Below are 22,559 nucleotides of genomic sequence, written 5' to 3'. Positions count from 1 at the left end.
TGTGTCGCTCAAGACGGCTCCTCTCAACAGTTGTATCCACATTCCTTCACGTCCGGTCCAATAAATCTAGAGGTAAACGGATCGACCCGAATCCACAACAAGGAGAAGATGGAAGAAAGAAGCACCGACCAGACCACAATAACAGTCGGAGTCCGGTTCTGTCTCCCCATCAAACCCTTGAGGAACGGGTACAAGTGAACAATCACCCAAAACGCAAATAAGAGCTTACCAAAAAGAGGTCCCCAAGTCTGATACCCACTGTTGAGCGCGTAAGAGATACCCGCAACCACTCCCAAAAGGTTTATAATCAGCAGAGTCGTCGGCGGGATCAAAAGCGTCGTCCATTTGATCAAGTAAAGCTCGGCCGAGTCGCCGTCTTCGTCCGAGGCTTTCGATGTGACTGTGAAGTTTGTGTCTATACCGGCCAGCACTTTCAGAAGTCCTTGGACGACTGCAAACAAGTGAGCTGAAACACCACCAATGACCCAAAACTGCTCGTTTCTCCACCACTCGTCTCTACCCACTCCACTCCATCTCATCTCAAGCACACCCGTGGCGAAAATCGAAAGGAAGAGAGAAAGAAACCATATGCTCGCCAAGTTACTTATCTACAAACATTTTCACACACCATTTGCTTAGGCCATTGAGATATGAATTAACATTAAAAGATAGAGAAAGCAAACCTCAGGAATGATGAATTGGTTGGTGAAGAGACAAACGGCAGGCAATGTGCAATACATGAGGAGAGGAATGGATGTGATTGGGTAGATTGTGGTGTTGACATATGCAAACCTCTCAAGAAACTTCAGCCTCCCTCCATAACCATACCAGATTGGACAATGACGACTAAAGAGAATCTCTATTGAACCTAGAGCCCACCTAAGCACTTGGTTCAACCTATCAGAGAGATTAATAGGAGCAGATCCTTTGAATGCAGGTAGTTTAGGCATACAGTAAATCGACCTCCAGCCACGTGCATGCATTTTGAACCCGGTGAGGATATCTTCTGTTACAGAACCATAGATCCACCCAATCTAAACAAATACCATACAGAGCCTAACATGTCAGAAAATCAATCCTGGATATGTAACGAAGCATACACGTGTAAAAGAGTAGAAGAGAGAAGATACCTCAGTTCCCCACTCTGTTGTGTCCTCGTATCCACAGCTAATGACATGGATAGCTTCTTTGAGAAGGTTTTCGGGAGTAGCATAGAGAGGAAAACCTCCATGTTCCATTAGTGTTGAAGCAACAAAAATATCTGATTGTCCAAACCGCTGCTCCAGTCTTATTTGCGACATCAGGAGGGTCTTGTCATCATCTAAAGCAGGAGCTGGTTTTGCAAAATGTGGTACAGTTCAAGAGACTTCTGTGTTAACCCAGCATGTCAGTATAACAGGGAACTGAAACAGAAGGAGAAACAAGTTTACCTTCAACTCCCTCTTCTATATCACCAAGGTTGACTACAGGAACAGTTGAGTCAGAGTTCTTGCTAGATTTTTTCTTGTCAGGACCCTTTTTAGATTTGGATCCCTTCTTTCTAGATCCTCCATAAAGTCTAGATAACAACTTTCTCTCTTGTGTTTTGGTTTAACTGGAGGTTCATAACCATATAATGCAGTTCTATTGAATACACAGCCAGTTCCCACATATACAGGTCCTTGGATCCCATCAAAGCCTCTCAAATTTATCTGAAGACCATATCACATAATGCTAAAGCTGATGACCTTTTCTGCTAAGATGAGAAAGTGAAACTTACATCGAAAAAGACGGTGTTCCGGTTAGCATATCTATCATTTTTGTCAATACCATCAAACCTCTGAGGGAACTGGACATAACAGACTTGCTTCCCAAGGTCTAGATCCATTAGGAAGCACATAGCCTCTCTCAAGGCCTTGCTGTTATTTATGTAATGATCACAATCAAGATTCAATAAGAAAGGTCCATTAGTAAGGACTGCTGAAACTCTTAACCTGTCCAAGTGAAGAGAGCATTGTTCATTAGATGCAAAAACAGAAAAAAATAAAAAAGGAAAAACTCATTGATCAGAAACTTACAAGTGCATTCATAGCACCAGCCTTTTTATGGTGCAGGAACCCTGGTCTCTTTTCTCTAGAAACATAGACCAAACGTGGAAGCTCGTTGCCTTCTGCATCAAGTCCACCATTTTGTCCTAAGAAAACCTGCAATCAACAAATGATACTACAAGACCATCACGTTTCACTTCTAATAACAATTGAATACTTTTTATCCTAAATATTTAAAATTATCCGAATTATCTATATTTTTATCTGAAAATTCAATATTTAATCCGAAAATTCTGATTTTTTTTTACCTTTTAACCCTAATGAACCGAAGAACCAGAACCGAGGGTATAGCTAGTTCCTAATTTTGTTATCTGAATTGAACCGAATTTTCTAAATACCCGAATAGATCTTAAACCTCTAGAACCAAACTGGAAACCGAAAACCGAATCCCATGGCTAAATCCTAACATTTATATTATCTCTTACCTGGATCATTCCTGGATGATCCCTTGTGTTGTTTCCAGGCCATGGCGTACCATCTTGCACAACCCAACCTTCTCTAGGGACTTTCTCAGCCTTGGAAACAAGTGCATTTATTCTGATCTTGAATCTCGCATACTCCCTCTGCCAAATACATAACACATAATCAATAATAGCATTGCCAAAAAGTAACTTACATACAAACAAACTTACCTTCATAGCTCTGCGATCTTTGACAAATGACGGATGAACTTTATCCTTCAAGTAATCAACTTTCAAAGCAAAGTACCATTCTGGTGCTCGAGGCTCAATACTATACTTCTTGCAGAAAGGTACCCATTTTCTAGCAAACTCTGATGTCTCTGCTAGTGACTCAAATGATAACATAGCAGCACCATCGTCAGAAACATAACAAGACACCTTGTCCACCGGGTAATCAACCGCCATGATAGAGAGTACTGTATTGGCTGTCACCAGAGGAGGCTCCTTTAAAGGGTCAACAGTACTCACAAAAATGTCCACAGCTGCTAATTGTGATGGTTCGCCTGCACGATCGTATCTGTAATGAAGTTAAAGATTAGCAGCAAGCAAAAAAGATAAAGTCACAAGGCAGTGAGTTAGAGCTTCAGAGTAGTTTTAACCATTGTTCAATTATCAATAAATAGCAGAGGACTAGCTACTTGAAGGGATTATCAACATTAAAGAATTATTTATTTATTATATATATTTCAAATTTATAGAATTCATTTTAGTTTTTGATTTTAATATACAAAAAAAAGATTTTTTTTATTTTGAATTTTTACCAACATTAATGTTTAACTTTACAGATTTAGATTAATTTAAATCAATATTAACCAATTTTAAAATAATGTAAACCAATTTGAATCGTATGAATCGGATTTTAAGATAATCGTTTCGCTAGGACTAAGTTGACGTCTAGCTGGACCAGTTTTAGAACCACGGTATTAACATACCTAAGAGATAGTCTATCGAGGTATGTTCCTCGGTTAACAGGGAACCACTTGGGGAACTGATCAAGAATCCAAGATATAGAAAACCATATCTCACAAATCACTGATACTAGCCATAGACCAAATGCATTTGGCACTGGATTCGTGACACGGTAATGTAAGAAGAGACATAGGATTACGAGACGCAGTGTTATAACCAATCTGTAAGGGTTTATATGTGATGATCGAATCGATACTTTCCTTGAAAGAGGCAGCCGCGCGGCTTCTTCATTGGTGCACCAATTTAGAACACATTATTCAACACATCAACTTAACTAGGGAAAGAGGAAAAAAAGAAGAAGAAGTAGCATGCATGCATCAGCAACATGGGCCAAAAAGAGATAGCAAAGAAACTGGCACTCACAGCAAAGCCTCATCAACGGAGTCATTAATGGTGGCATTAAAATCATATACACCCCTTTCAGAAGCAGATTGAGATCTCACAGGACTGAATCCGTTCTCCTGCTTCATTTTCCAGACGTCAACCCTCTCCTTCCAGGCTACATCCACAATCCTTCTGCTTGCTGCAAGGGTAATACAACAGAGTTTTTTTTTTTTTGTGCTAACCAAATTGAAAAGCTAGCTTTTAAGTAAGCATTCATGTGGGGAGTATACGTGAGGTAAGCCGCTTTCCACTAGATATAGTAGAAGATACAGATTGGCCTTCAAGTGAAGCAGCAGAAGACTCTCCAGAAACCTAATAATAAGTAAAAAAAAAAACTTAGATCCCAACATTTAACTCAAGCTGGATAGGCATGATGTGATGTTAATTCAACAAAGGGAATGAATCCACAATGTCTTACCTCTTGTATACTAATGAGACGAGTATTAAGATTTGGAGGGACCTCTTTGTCAGAAACAGAGTGCTCAACCTCTTTCCCCTTCCCATGTGTAAGATGCCATCCAAGCATCCCCTCTGGTGTCTTCTCCTTCTGTGAGTTTTCTGTATAACTAAACTCACTAGCATCTTCACCAGTGAAGAAATCCTCGTCTTTATCTCCAGGAATTGCAGGACTACCTAGACTCAGTAACACAATGATACAAACTTTAAGTTCACAGAAGATATATGAAGACTAAAGAAGAGTCAAAGTGTACCCTTGTATATGGTCTTGCATTGGGGACAAGACTGGTTTCCATATTTCGTTTCATACTCGTACCAAGGTCTACAAACTGAGAACGAGCAGACATCACACGCCACAAAAGGATCTCCATTCTCAGCTCTTCCAACGTTTTCACTACATATCTGACAAGTCTGCTCACCAGAGTTACTCATCAGCTTCATTACGTAATGTATGAGTAAGACACAAACACATGCACATGCACATGCACTCTCAGTCTCTCTCTCTGTGTGCATTCACTCTCGTATAAGTAGATATTTATAGAGGAGAATTGGCTTTGCTTGCAAGCTGCAACCACTCCACATTGTCACCTTCACACAGTTTTCTTCTCTAGTTACTCTCTTTTCTTCTTTTACTCCACTTACCATTGTCAAAGTGTAATTACGAATTTAAAATTCATTTGATTGTGTAAAGACTCTAAACTATTAAATTCCAAATTATTACTGAACATTTAATTAAATTGAGTTTTCTTGACGCAAGATAAAATTGAACAGAAACATTTAATTATATCATTTTTAATTAAAAAATATTCTTCTTTATTAAATATTTTACCGGTTAACAACACACGGACTCTTTTGTTCTTAAATATTTTTTAGATAGTGGAATCGACAGAAACGGCAGCTTTGATGAGTAAACCAAGGAGCACAAAAGGGTTAGAGAAGAAAGGTGAATGAATGGTCACTGTCCACTTCGTACGCTTCTCTCGGTGGTCACCTTTTCATCATCGCCTCCTGCTGCTCTGGTTTCATCACCCGGTCGTGCAACGTCTTGATGTACACGTGCGGCACGTGCACATAAATCAATTCAAAAATAAGAAAAAAATATTAAACGTGATCATTCAAAATCAAGCGAAAGATAAACATAGTTAGTGATACAAAGAAAACCAGATAAATGAAATCATAAAACAAAAACTAAGTTCTCATGAAATGAGAAACATTATTCAGTGAAAACAAAACCAAAATCTAAAAACTTAAGGCTTCAACTGCCATATTCCACCATCAACCTTCATGTAATAAATAATTATTTTATAAGTTCAATAATATCTTAAAATATTTTGGATACATATTAAGAATTAAAATCATATTTGGTAGAAGTTTTTTTTTGTGATTTTAAATGTTTCGGGTTCTATCGGATATCCATTTAGGTTCGGGTTCAGTTCAGATAATACCATTAACCCAAAATACCAAAAAACAAGATCCATTCGGTATTTATGTCGGATTCGAATCGGTTCGGATTCATTTTTATCGGATCGGGTTCGATTCGGATTTTCGGGTTCGGTTTATTTGCCCAGTCCTAAGAATAAAACAATTAAAAAGTGATTAACTAGAATATTACAAAAAAATTAAAGATTTATGGAAACAAATAATCTTTTCCCAAGTCTTTTTTTTTTGCTAGCAAAAAAAAAATTAATGAGAAAAGATTATCCCTTTCCATAAATCTTTATTTTTTTTTCCATCAGATTAACTCTGGTATTTTGTACATTTCAAGATTTTTTTTCTTTATGTATATCTTTTTTCCAAATGTATACTTAAGGCACCCACTAAATACCTATCAATTAAAGTAATAAAAAGAATTGAAATAGTAGGAAAGAGAATGATAGTTTGTTAGAATCAATTGTTTATAAAGGTGCTGCAAAGGAAATGGTGAGAGATGATTCTACACCTATCAACCTGCAGCAACTTAGTTAATCTCGCTGTTCGGGAAAGCGCTAGACGCTAGTCGGTCGGTCAGGTTGGACCTAGCACCTAAAGAGAAAATTAGGGATTAATCGGAAATTATGTGGAGCGGAATTTTTAAATTGTTTACTTTGTTATAAACATGTTAATCTTTAATTATGTATAATATTAATACATTTTCATGTTTAAGATTGTATAAAACACACAAATAGAATATATAAACTTGATATAGTGTAATTTTCATCAAAATTATGAATATAAATGATATTTATAAAATTTTAGATCAAATAAATAAATAAAAATATCATTAAAAAAAAAGATTAGGCGGCTAGGCGGTCTAGGCGGAAAAAATCGGATATCCGATTTCTTAAAACGATTTGACATAAATCGGGGCGGAAAAGTGATGCGTAGCGCCCAGACGGTCGCCTAGGCACTAGGCGGCCGATTTTTAGAACATGGTTAATCTAAAACAAATAAAACATAAATAGAAAATTTAATATTATATATGAGAAACCGATGGAAGCTCTCACCCTTGCCCGTGCTCTTACATATGTTGCGATCAATCACCACCAATTTTAAGAAAATAATAAAACGTAAATGTCATGATATCTACGTAGAACTATCAAATTATAAATGAAAAGAAATGCGACTTCTGAACAAAATAAAGGTAATCAATTAGGTGCAAATAGTTAACCATTGATTGAGAAGAGGGAAAAGGAGAAATATCACAAACAAAGATGAAGACATCACACGCCACGAAGAGATCTCCATGCTCAGTTCTTCCAATGTTTTCAGTACATATCTGACAAGTCTCTTCACCAGCTGCGTTACTCATCAGCTTCACGTTTCTCGTACTTCATGTATGAGTAAAGACACAGACACACACACGCACTCTCAGTCTCTTCTCTCTCTGTGCATTCACTCTTGTACAAGTAGAGATTTATAGAGGAAAATTAGCTTTGCGTAAACGCTGCAACCACTCTACATTGTCACCTTCACACTGTCTCCTTCTCTACTTCACTCTTTTCTTCTTTTACTCCACTTACCATTGTCAAAGTGTAATTACGAATCTAAAAATTCATTTTATTGTGTAAAGACTTTAAACTATTAAATTCCATATTAATACTAAACATTTAATTAAATTGAGTTTTCGTGACGCAAGATAAAAATTGACGAGAACGATTGGTAAGTAGAGTGTTATATATCATTTAATAAACAATTTTCTTCTTTATTACATACTTTTATCAAACCGGTTAAATATGTTTAGATATAATCCCTTGTTCTTAAATATGTTTAGATAGGGGAACCAACAGAAACGGCAGCTTTGATGAGTAAACCAAAGAGCACAAAAGGGTTAGAGAAGAAAGGTGAATGGTCACTGTCCACTTCGTACGCTTCTCTCGGTGGCCACTTTTTCATCATCGCCTCCTGCTGCTCCGGTTTCATCACCCGGTCGTGCAACGTCTTGATGAACACGCGCGGCACGTGCTCCTCCACTTCTTGTCCTTTTTCTTCAACTTTTGCTGTCGTTAGCGCCAGAACCGGACCTGGTCTCATTAGTAACGCAGCCAACGCACATTCCTTGACAACATTCATAAACAAAAACAGCGAGCATAAGGACAAAAGATTTGGATTGTGAGAAAAAATATCTGATTTGAAACATAGAGAAAATAAAATAAAATGGAGAATACCTGTTGAGGACTCATGTGGTAAAGGAGCTTTCGACGGTACTCCGGTTTGATAAGGGCACTGGTCGGAGGATGCTCGGGTCCTAAACCGAAACCAAGCTCATAGACATCACCATGTTCTGATAGTTCAGGCACTCCCTGTGACAGAACAGCAAAATGTCACTCACAAGTTACCTTCATTTTAAAGTAATTTTTTATTTATTTAATTACATCTTTCAAATCTTCATCGGTCTGAAACCCGAATTTGAGCATTGTAGCTGCAATATAAACAGCTAGAGAGATTTTCTTAGGGAATTTATGTATCGAGCTAGTTACGCTAAGCCCTCCTGCACTGTGACCCACTAGTATCACCTGATGACAAAACATAGAACAGAGAAAACAGAGTGAGTTTGCTTAGGCTTCAAGAATTAACTAAGTTAGTTTTTTAGTTTTCTCGGGTGTGTGTCTGACCTGTTCTTGTTCGGGCAAGGAGGAGAGGAAGTCGGTGAGTGGTTGGTTGTATTGGTCGAAGGAAGTTAGAGAATCGGCAGAGGAAGGATCGATGCCGGAGGATTTGAGGTCGATGCAAGTGACGGTGAAGCCAGAGACTTCCATGAGACATTTGATTTTGTACCAGCACCATGATCCTAAGCTTATGCCGTGTATTAACACGAAGTGAGGTGGTTTACTTCTTGGTTTCAAGACTAGGGTTTCTTCTTGATTCTCCTCCGCCATCAACTACGCCGGCGATTTGATGGATTTTTTTCAGCTTGGTGCTTTGGGTGTTTTCTTGGGGTCTTTGTCACATATGTCAAGCGCATACACAGTGGTGGAAGATATATGTTTGCTTCTTCCCATTTCCTTTTAGTGTGATTTTTTTTCTTACTGTAACGTTTCAACATTAATCAGTAATTATTTTATTCTTATGAAATGATGAAAATATCTGTTGACTTTTCATAGAAGTTTTATCCAGTTATAACATAAGTTGAAGGAAATAAAAATAAAACTTTAATTTTCATAGAAATTTGATAACTAGTAGTATGCATGCAACTTAAGTAGAATTTCTAGGGAAATTTTCCTTCTGCAGCTTATTTTCTCGCTCAGCCAATTCTGTTTTCTTTTTCTGTTTGGGTCTTATTAACTACGTTGCATGGAAACTCGGTTGAAGGTCCGTTTCACATTTCGGAAACGTTTCGGAATCGGAATCTCTCGGAAACTCACGGAAACGCTTTGGAAACTCGTTTCTTAAAAATCTCAGTTTGGAAACTTAGTGGAAACTTGCGTTTCTATTTTGGAAACTCGCGTTTCTGTTTTGGAAACGCTAGAACTTTCCAATTGGTTATGACTTGTTGTTATGATTTTTATTTTAGTTAAGTTATTTAATATTTAAGTACTGGGTTTTTGTTATTTTGATTTTTTTATATAACTTTGATGTTTAATGATGATTTATTTTATTTTTGTATGATTAAATAGAATGGCTATTTATTTATTTGTATTTTAAGATATATTAAACATATATTTTCAAAAAAGATATACTAAACATAACAAAAATGAATATAAATATTAATCAGTTATATATATATATATAGACGTTTCTAAAACATTTCTAAAGCAAAAAAAATAAAAAAATCAAGTTTCCACGTTTCGAAACGAAACCGTTTCCGCGTATCCGTTTCTGTTTCCATGCAACCTAGCTTATTAAACAGTTTTTTTTACCAAAATTAATCGAACAACTGATTAGTTTATTTGGTAAAATATCTAATAGATTAATAAAGCAATTAAAAAGTGATTTACTGGAAAAATATTACAAAAAAAAAATCAAGAGATTTATGGAAATGGATAATCTTTTCCCATCAAGTTAACTCTGGCATTTTGTACATTTCAAGATTTCTGCTTTTTTCTTTATGTATTTCTTTTTCCAAATGTATACTTACGTATGTTGCGATCAATCACCACCAATTTTAAGAAAATTAAAGGAAGAAGAAAAAGGGTATAGTTTGCATCTATATATACATAGTTATATATGTTTGTCGATTTGATTGTGGATCCGACTTTGGTGTATGGCACTTGGTTTATTGCATCTCCGTATAGTTGAGATAGTCAATGAGTAATAATTGTCTGCTGACTATATTCTTACGATTTGTATTTGTGTGTTTATTCGCACTAGTTACACGTTTATATCCACTAAACAGCTTTTAATCTTGAGCGGGATTTCCACCTTAATGTTTAGGTTAATTCGAGGACGTATGTAAATAATGATTAATCTCGACTCACAACAGAAAATCTAGTATTTGATAGCTGTATTCGAGTATACAAATAGTCATCGCTATTATAAAATGTTACATAGATTCAGGTATGTCACGTGTGAAACATATATTATAATGGCCCGTGCTAGGATTCATTTGTATTCTGACTAAAATTGATTATGTAGGATTACTAGTTTTTTCTCGGTCAAATTTGTAACGTAAAAACAATAACGTTCATTGACCATTACAATGGCTCGTTGCTAAAAATAAAGAATAAATCTTACACGGAACACTTCGGTCTTGACAAAATGTAATGTTATGAACCATTTGAGTTTGCCCAAAAAATCAATATCAGAATAAATGGGTGTCATTCGAAGGCCTTCTAGTTTTACCTTACACGTCAAAAACTCGAAACTATTTGACTTGTTGAACGTATGTTTAATGATCAGTAAAGTTAGAAAACGTAAATGTCATGATATCTACGTAGAACTATCAAATTATAAATTAAAAGAATTACGACTTTTGAACAAAATAAAGGAAATCAAATAGGTGCAAATAATTAACCACTGATTGAGAAGAGGGAAAAGGAGAAATGTCACAAACAAAGATGAAGATATCACCTCCTTTTCAGAGAGTAACGTGTTTTCCTTATTTTCTTCAATATCTCCTTAACTTTCGGTTTATTTTGTAACATTACATATTTTTTACTTTCAATAAAGACAAGCCAACGTGTAAATGAAAATGACATGACTTATGATCATAACTCAAGTTGTAATATTCTAGTATGCAATATTCCGTATTATGAGGTTTTCCCACTCATGGCTCTCTAACTCTTTCTCCTCTAACCAGTTTTAAGGTTTTTTTAACCAAGAAACGTGTAGTCTTCAGCGACCGGATAACCCGCCTAACAAATCGTTACAAAATCCAAAAAATAAAATAAAATTTCTTGATCAGAAAATACAACATCTCCGCTTAGGCCATTCATTTTTTCAACATAATAGTGAATTTAGATGTTTTCTTGAATAGTCTTACGTGCATTCAACTGCATCAGATGCTTTTGATATTTAGAGGAGCGGGGGACAATCCAATAAGTGTGAGAGGTGACATATGAAATGGCCTGAGCGGAGACATGTGCAAAAAGAAAGAAAGTCTTTGCCAATTGTCAGAGTCTTTGTGGACGAGGGAATCAGATTCATTTTCATTATAAACCTTCTTTTTCTCTGTGGTAGACATTTGAATGAGTGTATATCAAAAATTCAATCTATAATATAGTTTCAACAAAATAAGACTACCACTAATTTCTCACCGCTAAACCATCATCAGGTTGTATATTTAGGGCAACCTCAAAGGCAGAGAGAGAATATAGAGAAAGCAACGATTGGGCATTTTCTGTTTGATTAGAGTTAACTCGAGTAACATGTCTACTAAATATCAGTATATGATACATGCTTACAAAAGATCGGCAGGTAGTGGAAATAGCCATGTCCCTTCGTCTCAAAAGGTCTTAAGCGGTGTATAGTGACGCGCATAACTTTTCTTTTATAACTGTTCAATCATTGTGGAGTACTATATAGTTGAACAGTTGTTTAAATAATAACCAATTAAGAAACATGGTTCCATTCATTTTCTTCATTTCTCTTGTATTTTAAACTAATACTAGATATTGACCCGCCCTCGGAGGGCGGGTATATTTTTTGTTTTTTTAATTTTTTACGTAATATAATTTATGTCTGTGTTTTTATAATTATATTTTTGTATGATATGAATTTAGTAGAATAGATATAATTTTCTCTATATTAAATAAATAATTGATTAAGTTTCATAATTGTGTACTTGTGTCATATATGTTTGGGAAATTATTTTTAATCTTTATTCACCAAATTTGCAATTTGTAATATATTTTTGCACTTTCATATATGATAACATTTTTAATTTTCCACATTTTATTTCTAAACTTAAGTAGGTGTTTTAATAGAATAGACATAACAGATAACCCTAAAAATTGTTTGATAATAATATAGATTAGTAATATCTAATTAAGGTCAATTAGATAAAAGCGCATACAAATACACAATGCAAAACAATACATCAAATTTGATGCTCCAGGCCCATATAAATAAATAAATCCTGAACACAAACTTATTATACCGAAAAAAAACTTTTTAGAAAATCAGCTCGAAAATAGAGTTTCTCTCTCCCTCTTTCTATTACAACCGACCAGATCTTGTCTCAGCTCAAATTTAATCGATCTGTAAAAAAAATTGCTCAGATCAGCTCAGGTACATGTAATATCACTCGTTTTGTTGTTAGATTAAATATATTTTGTTGCATGTAATCTTATTTTGAGGTGAAATCTGAGAAATTTATTTTGAATAAAATTTCAGATGTGACGGATTCTCTGTTTCTTCTGATGAGGGATCTGAGTGAAGCTGATCTTAATCGATGATAATATATGTGTCTGAAGTGTACTGGAGGGAAGGAAAGGTCAACAAAACCAAAGCGTTGATCTTGTCTCCATTGAAAAAGAAGATGTCCGAAAAGAAACAGGTTTTTGTGTCTATAGCATCACCAAACAATTTAACTCCTACATCTGAAAAGCCTGTACTCTACTATGGCGGGTCCCCTACTATGGCCTGTAAGAAATATTTTAAAACTTTGATTTTGTATATTAGTATATACTATGATTCTTAAAAGCTATATGATGTTGAATCTGAAACATCCTTTAAGTATTTCATAAATATTTGTTCAAAGTGAAAGACTGTCACTTTATTCTCAGAAACCCGTGGAAGACTGTGGAAGCTGACATGAGTGGCTCTATTGGTTTGAAACCAGAGCAGTAAAAATATACATGGCTCCTATGAAGATCACAGGTAATCTATTGACCAAATAATAAATCTATGTTACTTTTTAACAAATCATTTTTTTATAAGCCATATATAAACTCTTTTGTTTTCTTATGGGGAATGAATGTTTTCTTTTGCAGGCGCTCATTATTATAAAAGAAGTAAAATGATGTTAGGAAACCAATCAAAGCCATATCAGACTGACTTTGAGATCGACAGGTTTTCTTCCATCTCATGAAGTATTATTTAGCGCCTTGTCTGCAGTATGAAGTTATGAGTATAATAAATATGTACTGCTGTGTGAGTATATTACAATTATATTCTTATTTAGCTCTGTTTTATACTTCAGGAGATGCAGTTATAAAAAGTATAAGTTCAGCTTCCTTTTTTACCAAAGGAACGCAAAGGGCTTTCAGAAACAACTTCTAGCATTGGAATAACACGTACGTCACTTAACCGAACTTAGCTAGCACTTAGAAGTCAGGAATGGAATATAGATTAGAAGTCAAGAAAGCAATATCGGTTAGAAGTCAGGAATGGAATCTGAATGTTGTTGCTGGTACGTCTGTTGCGTGCTTCCAAAGGATGTTGAATCCGAATGTTGTTTAACCACCCTGTCTGTTGTGTGCTTGTATGTAGGTTAACAAATACAATGTCGTTTGCTTGTAATGTATGTTGTGTGCTTCTGTTTGCATGAATAAATTAGAGAGATAAATGAAAAACTTCCAACTTGCAAGTTAACTACATTGTTTGTCAAAAATAGAAATAAGTTTAAATACGCTAAAACACACAGCAAAGTAAACATTAAAATTAGAGATTCTGAAAGATCTCTTTGAAAACAACATTCTTTGTCTCACGCTTAGGCTTTCCTTGATCATCAACAACCAAAATCTTCAATCCCTTTTTTGATGTAACTCTGGAAACAGCCACGTATAGTTGTCCATGAGAGAAGACATCTCTTGGTAGATACAAACCAACATGGGATAGTGATTGACCTTGACTCTTATTAATTGTAATAGCAAATGCAACTGCGATAGGCAGCTGCCTTCTCCTCATCTTGAAAGGCAATTTCTTATCAGAAGGTGTAATAGAAAGTCTAGGAATGACCACAGTTTTCCCCACCTTTTCTCCTGTGATCACTTTAGCCTTTACCAATAAATCATCCATCTCTGTAATCTGGAGTCTTGTGCCATTCATCAAACCGTTTGTATGATCGATATTTCTAAGCAACATCACTGGACAGCCGACTTTCAAGCGAAGACTGTGATTTGGCAGACCAGAAACCTTGATGGTGTTTAAGAAATCGGGAGTTAGAGCCTGGTCATTTCTCGAAAATCTATCAGAAGCATCAATCGAGTCAGAGCTTAAGTAAATCCTTTCTTCTCCTGCATGTTACAAACTCAAAAATTATATAATAATCATAAACGATTTCAATAGCCAAAAATAACTTGTCCATATAAATAGTATAACCTGGTAGTTTATCCAACATGTGCTGGTTAATCCTGTTGACATCTTCATTGGTGGGACAGAGAATTGCCCTTTCTTGGAAAAACTTTGGCTGTTTATCCTGTTGTAAGGAAAATACATCCCCATATACTGCTTTGCTAATTGATTCAATCGGATCATCTACATCAGTAATAAGAAACTCATCTGGAATATTGATTACAACTTCTCCATCATTTTCACCTCCAAGCTTTCCATCTCCAACATCTAAAATCCACTTTGAGAATTCTTTTAATTCCTTAGCATCTTCAGCAGACAGGTTTTCAGAAAGTAGCCTCATATTCTTGGTTAGCTTCATCACTTTGACATGCCTCCATAAATATGATGAATTAAGAGACTCCATTACAATTTCTGGTCGTCCAGCACCATGTATAACAGGCAAAACTTGTCTAAAATCACCTCCAAATACAACAACTTTCCCAGCAAAAGGCCTGTTGTCTTTGTTCCGCATAATGTCTTTCATACTCCTATCCAAAGACTCAAAACAATGTCTACTCATCATTGGTGCTTCATCCCAAATGATTAGAGATGCTGCTTTCACCAAGTTAGCTTGATCACTTCCTGGAATAAGGGTGCAAGTAGAATACTCATCTGGGTTTATTGGTATTCCAAACCTAGAATGTGCTGTCCTTCCTCCTTGTATCAATAGAGAAGCTATCCCACTTGATGCAGTGTTCAAACATATTTCCCCCTTGAATCTAATAGCTGCAGACAACAATCTCCACAGGAAGGTTTTACCAGTTCCACCAAATCCATAAACAAAGAACACACATCCTTTTTGATTTATGACTGCATCAACAATCTCATCATATATTTTCTTTTGTTCCTCCGTTAGTTTAACAATGTCTCTGTCATGCTCAGCTTTCAGCTTCTCCCTATCGTAACTCAGCTCATCTGAAATCAGAACATTGTCATTCCCACCAATATTTGGATCTGGCTTTGGCATATTTTCCCATTGATCTAAAGAAAAACCATTGCTCTTTAAAATATTCTCAATCTCAAGAAGAGCATATTGTTTTTTTTCATGGGCACTTAAACAGAGATCTGTAAAAAAAAAATATAAACACTTTCAACTTCAATTTTTCAGAATAGGATATGATAAAAAAATAGAATTATATTATACCTGGCCTTTTTAGTAACTTTCTCCGTTTATACTCGATATCATCACATAGAACCTCCCATGTATTGTCCCAAACAACCTCTGGCTCTGACAAACTACCAGACATCAGCATCATAACAAAAGTATGACGCAAAGCTGAAGCTGATTCTGTGAAACTTGTCCTAAAAATATCATCAATATACTCTTGATCATCGTCTAGTAAGCCTCTTGCAAAACACACTGCCTTATACGTAGGATAAACAACATTGTTAAATGTCCGAATCTCCTCATCATTTCTTGGACCTCTAACTATGTTTAGCAGAACACGCAAATAGAAAGCTTCTTCAATCTTCCTTGGGGCATAATTGATCCTACCAATACTGAATCCTCTCTGTCTGTCGTGGAACTTCTTCTCCTTCTTATTCCAAGTGAACATTGTTGGGATTTGTGCTAGCGTTAGTCTTCTGGCAACAGCACTAACCTTGTTCAGTTCAAACCATCCAGTGAACATAGTATCTTCTATAAGCTCTCGACTGGTCACTTTCTCATAAGTGTCATCATCTTTGAAAATTATTATCTGCTTCCCTGGTAGGTGCCACTGCATTCGCTCAACAGGTACTGATCGATAGTGAATAGGGAAACTGAAAGTCCTCCACGCCCCTTCACAGGCTGAAACATATCTAAAAAAATAATATTCGAGATTAGTATTGTACCTGATCTGATTGAGAAGTAAAAAATCTTTAAAGAAAGAGCAAAACAAAATTTACCGGCAGTTGAAGAAGTTTTTGATCTCATTTTTTTTATCAACTCCAGTAGTTTCATCGTTTGACTTCTTTCGCTTTGCTCCTCCTTTTTCTGGTGGCTCAACAGTAACAGTACAACAATCCGCGCCTTTATTAATATACTTAAATAAGTATTTAATAGAACCAGTCTGATTACACCATTCTACATTAATATGAGCTCGATAACTAACAGATAATTTCTTGTTATAGGGTATCACATATCTGTTATCGCATTTGAAACCATTTTTCTCTACAAAGCAACCAGACTGTTCACGCCGTCTATAAACTGGAAAACCTTCTCGGTTCACTGAAGTTGTTTCCACAAAATCTTTTGGATAAAGCTTTGAACATTTACCATTTTCCATGCATGGCGAATTCCAGTTAACTGACCCACAAGGACCATGAATCATCATATCTTTGACCACATCAAACAACTCTGGTTCCTTTTCCTTGTCTGGTATTTCTGCTGAGATAATCTTGTCAATGTCTTCTGGTTTAGGAAATTTATAGTTAGGATGCATGAAGAGCAGAATATGAGCATGTGGCAGACCACGTTTCTGAAACTCAATTGTGTACATGGCTGCATTAAAAACAGTGAAAGACATTAGTAACTACAGTTAAACAAAAAATATATCAAACGAAAATAACCAAGCAAAATACTCACATGCGACTGTTTTTCCAAGTAGATTTTTTTCTGTTAAATCCCTCATAAGAGAATCAAGTTTACACTTAAAAATTCTGCATAGAATATCTGGTCTGTCGTCAGGACTGAGTTTGCGTGGTTGAACATATCTGGTGATTTCGGGCCATTTAGGATTGCATGTGAAAGTTATAAACAGATCGGGAAACCCAAAATATTTGCATATCGACATTGCATCCAAATACATATTTTTCATATATCTTGGTCCTCCAACAAAAGTGCCTGGTAACACATAGCGGCTTCCTTGCTCACTCATATCTGTCTTCCCATCGTTTTCAGACTGCTGAATAGAATCAAAGCTATCTGATCTAAGGCTTTTCTGGTTCATCCTCAAAAAGCACAGCCGGTTAGATTCTATGGTTGTAAAAGCATCAACCAAAAACTGTTGGAATAGCCTCTTAGAGTGCAGAAGTGTATGACATTCCCCGTCTCTTTCCTGGATCCGATATGCATACCACTGTCTCATACTGATATTTTTCCTCTTCAGTTTAGATGTAGCCTCTGTAGCTCTTTTTTCAATCCCAAGTCTGAACCCATCTTTGCCATATGTAAAGATAAGAGGATATTGTAGTGCAAGATAGGAAGGATGGATTTCACTTATCCGTTTAAGCCATCCTGTTTGCTTCTCTTCAAGAACAATATCTCTTTTATCCATTTCCAAATTGAAATCCCCAGGAACCAGTGCAGCAACTTCAGATGCAGTAGGAGTATCATATGTCCTCCCGTCTTTTTCTCGACTGCTAACAATCCGCATATGAAAGGTAGTCTCAGGGTTCAAATTGAACCTATCTCTGGCTGATCGGAATTGATGCACATATGGATTTACTTGGTTTAGCATCTCAACTATCATCTCAATGACCTTTTTCCTCACACTCTTTTTTTTTGCCTTATCAGCCTTTTTCTTGTATTTCCTGCATCAAAAGTAAGATGTTTGACAGTATAAGAATTTCTACGTTCGCAGGTCATAATCTATTATATTTTGGTTCTTAGTAATGAGTTGAAAATACCCTATAATGGAAGCTCTTTTGTCAATTTCGTTTTCAATGTCAACAATGTAGAGTTGAGAAAACTTGGCTTCTTCTCCAGCTGGTGGCTTTAAACTACCCATTAGATGATAGTTTTCTCCTTGAAGTTGAAACATCTTTGGGCCACGTCCTTGAGGAAGACATCTATCAACTTTACCCCCAAGAGATGTAAAAGAAAAAACCATATTAAGCTGCCTGATATTTTCCCGAAAGTATTTGCTGATCTCATCATCACAATGTAACAATCTTTTCAAGATCTCTGGTGATTCTTTTAGTAATGGTAACTGAACTTGACCTTGTCCACAACACAAAGAGAATTTTGGTTTCTTGGTCTTGTTTCTCTTTTCAATGCGTTCACCATACCACATTTTCGCCCCACAGTAGTTACATATGTAAGTAGGATCTCCCTCATCTAAGTACTCTGTAAGAAATTCATAAATTCAGATGGTTAAGGTAAGAAAATATAATAGATATTGAGTTAAAAAATTGAAAAAGTCTCAATTACGTGTAGTGTTTAGTTTAGGCAGAGGTGTAGTTGATGAGGATTGACCTCCCTGAAACATGGTTTTAAATATATCGGCCATAGTCAAAATCCTAGCCCTTTGTTCATCTGGTACATGACTTGTATCAGATATTTCTTCAGTGTTATCAGATCCTACTTCATGTGAATCACTATCTTCACTACTAACATCATCATAACTCTGATCACTATAATCTTCACCTTCATCTGTATATAAAAAACAATGTTATAAAATTTAAGCCTGCGAAAAAATTAGAATAGATATAATTATGCCTACCAGTAAAATTGTGGTCAAGAGATGATTCCAAGTCATCTTCTTTTTCTGACTCGTTCACTTGAGATGTTGACCACATGTTCTCATTATGTTGCTTGACACTGTCTGAGTTGGAGAAGGCTGGTAAAAGATTCCTAGGCTGAATTTGGAGACATGTACTTCTTCTTGTTAAGATGTTTGATAACTGAACTCTGTCATTGTTATTATCTCCTCGCAATCACAAAATAACCAAATAACAATGTTAGTTATTAAACATAGAACTGGTCAAAATCTGTAATATGTTTCTAATTAATCCACTTACCATTTGCTCGAATCCTCTTAGAACATTGAGGCTGCTTTCCTTTAGCTTTGTCTGTAGGTGAATCAACAACATAATAGACGCATGAATTGCATATATTGATTCACTGAGTAGAAAACAGTAACAGATAACAATGTCATGGGTAAAGAAAAGGCACCATAGTATGGATTTCCTGAACCGAAGTAGGTTGATGGTTGAGTAAAATGCTGAGAACCCCCAGAACTTTGTAAATTCGGCTTTAAATTAGAAACATCTCCCAACACTTGTCTAAAGGTAGAGTCGGCAATGGTTCCATCAGTCAATTTAGAATCTGCTGGACTTTGACATGTAGGTTGATGATTTGTTCTTCTCTTCCTTGTATTGTCTTCTTTGTTCTTCATGTTTGTTGTAATGATAACTGCATTTCGAGAAGTTAGTTTTCCATTGGTGTTTTATTGTAATCTATTGTGTTCTGTAACGATGGTTGTTAGGGTTATGTTTAGACACAACGTGGGTTAGCTAATGAACTCCCTTATTATTGGATAAAAGTATTATTTTAATACTTTTTAGTTTCGTTTATATAAGGAGATATAAACATTTAACATGAAACCACTTGTTTAAATTCATATATGATATGGCAGAGTAGTATAACATGTAGATGATTGGTCAATAGATCATTCCTATTGTTTTAATTCAAATAATTTTTTATAAATTTAAAAATCTCTATTTTAAAACATTACTTAGAGTAGATTTTAAACATAGTATGATGTATGTAATGTGAGCAGATTCTTTTGAATCAGTATATCAAAAATAGTAATCAAGTATTTTCTTATAATAAAATGTAAGTCTCAATTGTAAGTACTGCAAATTGGAAAATAATCTAGCAAAGGAACGCAAATATTGGAAATCTTTATTAGAAATTAAACTTTAAATAACTGAAACAAATGTGCAAATAAACACTTATTGTGAAAACTTAAACAGAAACAGAAAACAAAAACAGAAAACAAACAAAGAACCACTTTGGTTTCTTCTTTAGCCACTTTTCTTGGAGCTTGAGTCCTCTTTAGTGGTCTTTTCTTTCTTCACAAAAACTCGAGCGCACTGCTTCTTTGTTGTAGAACTTATGTCAGGTTCACCTTCATTGGATTGTTGTTTGCGTTTAGATGATGGGGTTACCACAGTGTTTTCGTTTGCCTGACTTTCGATAACTAAAGTGAACCCTGTACAAACAATCTACACTATGAATCTGGTGCAGTCGTATACAGTCAATTAACATTATAAAAATCTAAAAATACAAAACCATACCTGTGAACCACTTAAATTAGAAGTTCCCACATCAGAGTGAGTCCATGACTCGGTGGTGCTACCACCAGTCAGTAGCATACTTAGATCTTTCCATACTTTACCAACTTTATACATCCCACCTTTGCTAGCAACATTGTTACTCTCAATGTAAATACCAAACATGAAAGTCTTTCCAACCAAATCAGTAACGGCCTCAGGAAAAGATTCAATATCTTGTAGCTGTAATATTCAGTATATGTTAAAAGTTATATATTCTGAAAGTTTATAATGAAGTTGTGAAATACAGGATATAACCTCCTCAAATGAACCGTTGAGCAAGGCAGCAGCAGTTTCAGGAATAACTCCGACTGCAATCCAGTCAAGTAACATTAGGTAAGCTTCTCCAGTACCATCTTTCACCCATACATGAATCCTGAACCTGCATCACATATTTTGAATTAGCAACTTATGAAATTAAAATATAGACAACAAAACTCGCTTAACAAATATATTACTTTGGCAAGACTTTAGTGACTTTATCATCACACTTTTCACACCACCACAAATGAGTGGTTATCTCATTCCCCTTGACGATTTGAACTTTTGTTGAAATCTTGTTGACCTTTTTGTTGCAAGCTTTGCATCCAAAATAGTACCATCCCCAATCCTTGTCAATTGCATAAATTGTGGCAATGACTCTGCATTGCTCAATCTACATTTACAAAAGTAAAGGTAGTCCTTTAAGCATTGATAGTGTTAGAATATAATTTGCATCAAAACTATTACCTGAGTTGAAGATAGTAGCTCTGCAATGTCTCTGATTGGGTATTGCATCCATTTATCGCGTCTAATCTCCCTTTCAAGTTTGTCTTGTTCGGATTCAACCAATGTCAAAGCATTGGATGCAACATCCCTATTAAAGTCAACCCCAATAAATTTATTTTAAAGTATACATAGGTATAGCTTTTCATTTTATAAACAATCTAAATACCTTTTCAAAAAGGCCTCACTCTCCATTATTGGCGGGTTGAAAAATATTTGAGAAGCATCATATGAATTTGAAATTTGAACCTCATCTGACATAAATAAACGGACGATTTTGTGAGTTCCATGCTCAAAGGTACTATGATATGATAAGTGATAAGTGATAATAGAGGATTACCTCTATAGGTGCCGACTTTCACAAAACGTAAGAGACAGATAACAGTATCTCCACCAACTGCTTTGCAATTAGCATGAATGCTTTCAGCAAATTTTCCCCATAGACAGCAAGCAATCCTACGGCCTCTGTAAAAATAAAAATGTTAAACTATTAGTTTTAGTAATATGATATAAGGAAAAAACAAATGGATGACTTACTGAAGGTCTGTCAAACTGAACTCAATTTTCTTTCTTTCTTTACCAGAACACAGAACTGTGTCAAGAGATCCCAAATCCGTCACTTCTCCAATAACATCTGAAATAGATCAAAATCTAATTAACAAAATGTATTTATCAAACTTAAAATAGGAATAGTTACCAATTAAGATGTTTTCATCTTCTACTCCCTGTTGAATAGTCTGGAAATCAACCAAACTGAGAAACATGCTGTCGTTTTGCAGGGTTGACGGAGTGATATCAGTTCCATAGATGAAATTGATCTTGTATTGATGATTGGTAGGCCTGTAGGAAACACCGGGGCCATTGATGGAGAAATTTTCAATGTTTCTCCACATTCCAACATGTACTTTTTTTGCAAACTTCTCAAAGTATGTTTTCTTACAGGACGCAAGAATTTTAGTTCCCTTAAAAATAACAAATTGCAGCGATTTAGAAAGTAGAATTGAATATATCTATTAGTTAAGAATGAAGAGAAAAAAAACAGACAAAAGGTAGACTAAGTAATGAGACTTACATGTGCATCAGACAGAATGATTTCCAATGTTTCTCCTGAAAGTTTTGTGTAATGCTTCCAGGTATGGAGCACCTTAACTTGAATACGCCATTCTGACTTGAATGGTTTGATGTCAGCCAAAGCGGTGAGTTCCAT

At 35.5% G+C, this 22,559-nt stretch overlaps 1 protein-coding gene and 2 pseudogenes across 1 annotated transcript; all 3 read right to left on the bottom strand.

The window, feature by feature from the left end:
* Positions 1-9: 9 nt before the first annotated feature.
* LOC106452708 lies at positions 10-6,541 on the bottom strand (annotated as a pseudogene).
* Positions 6,542-7,492: 951 nt separating this feature from the next.
* Positions 7,493-8,817, bottom strand: LOC106452717 (methylesterase 17). The gene is made up of 4 exons (XM_013894888.3): positions 8,449-8,817; positions 8,209-8,349; positions 8,002-8,136; positions 7,493-7,891 (listed from the first exon to the last, which is right to left on the bottom strand). Exons 1-4 carry the CDS (start codon positions 8,710-8,712, stop codon positions 7,604-7,606), a joined length of 828 nt encoding a protein of 275 aa, XP_013750342.2. The 5' UTR covers positions 8,713-8,817; the 3' UTR covers positions 7,493-7,603.
* A 4,273-nt stretch (positions 8,818-13,090) lies between these two features.
* LOC106454266 lies at positions 13,091-22,559 on the bottom strand (annotated as a pseudogene).

The sequence above is a fragment of the Brassica napus genome, chromosome C5 (genome assembly GCF_020379485.1).
Source record: "Brassica napus cultivar Da-Ae chromosome C5, Da-Ae, whole genome shotgun sequence".
Lineage (NCBI taxonomy): Eukaryota > Viridiplantae > Streptophyta > Magnoliopsida > Brassicales > Brassicaceae > Brassica > Brassica napus.
The sequence above is the reverse complement of the archived record's forward strand: the minus strand, read 5'-3'. Positions and strand labels throughout refer to the sequence as shown.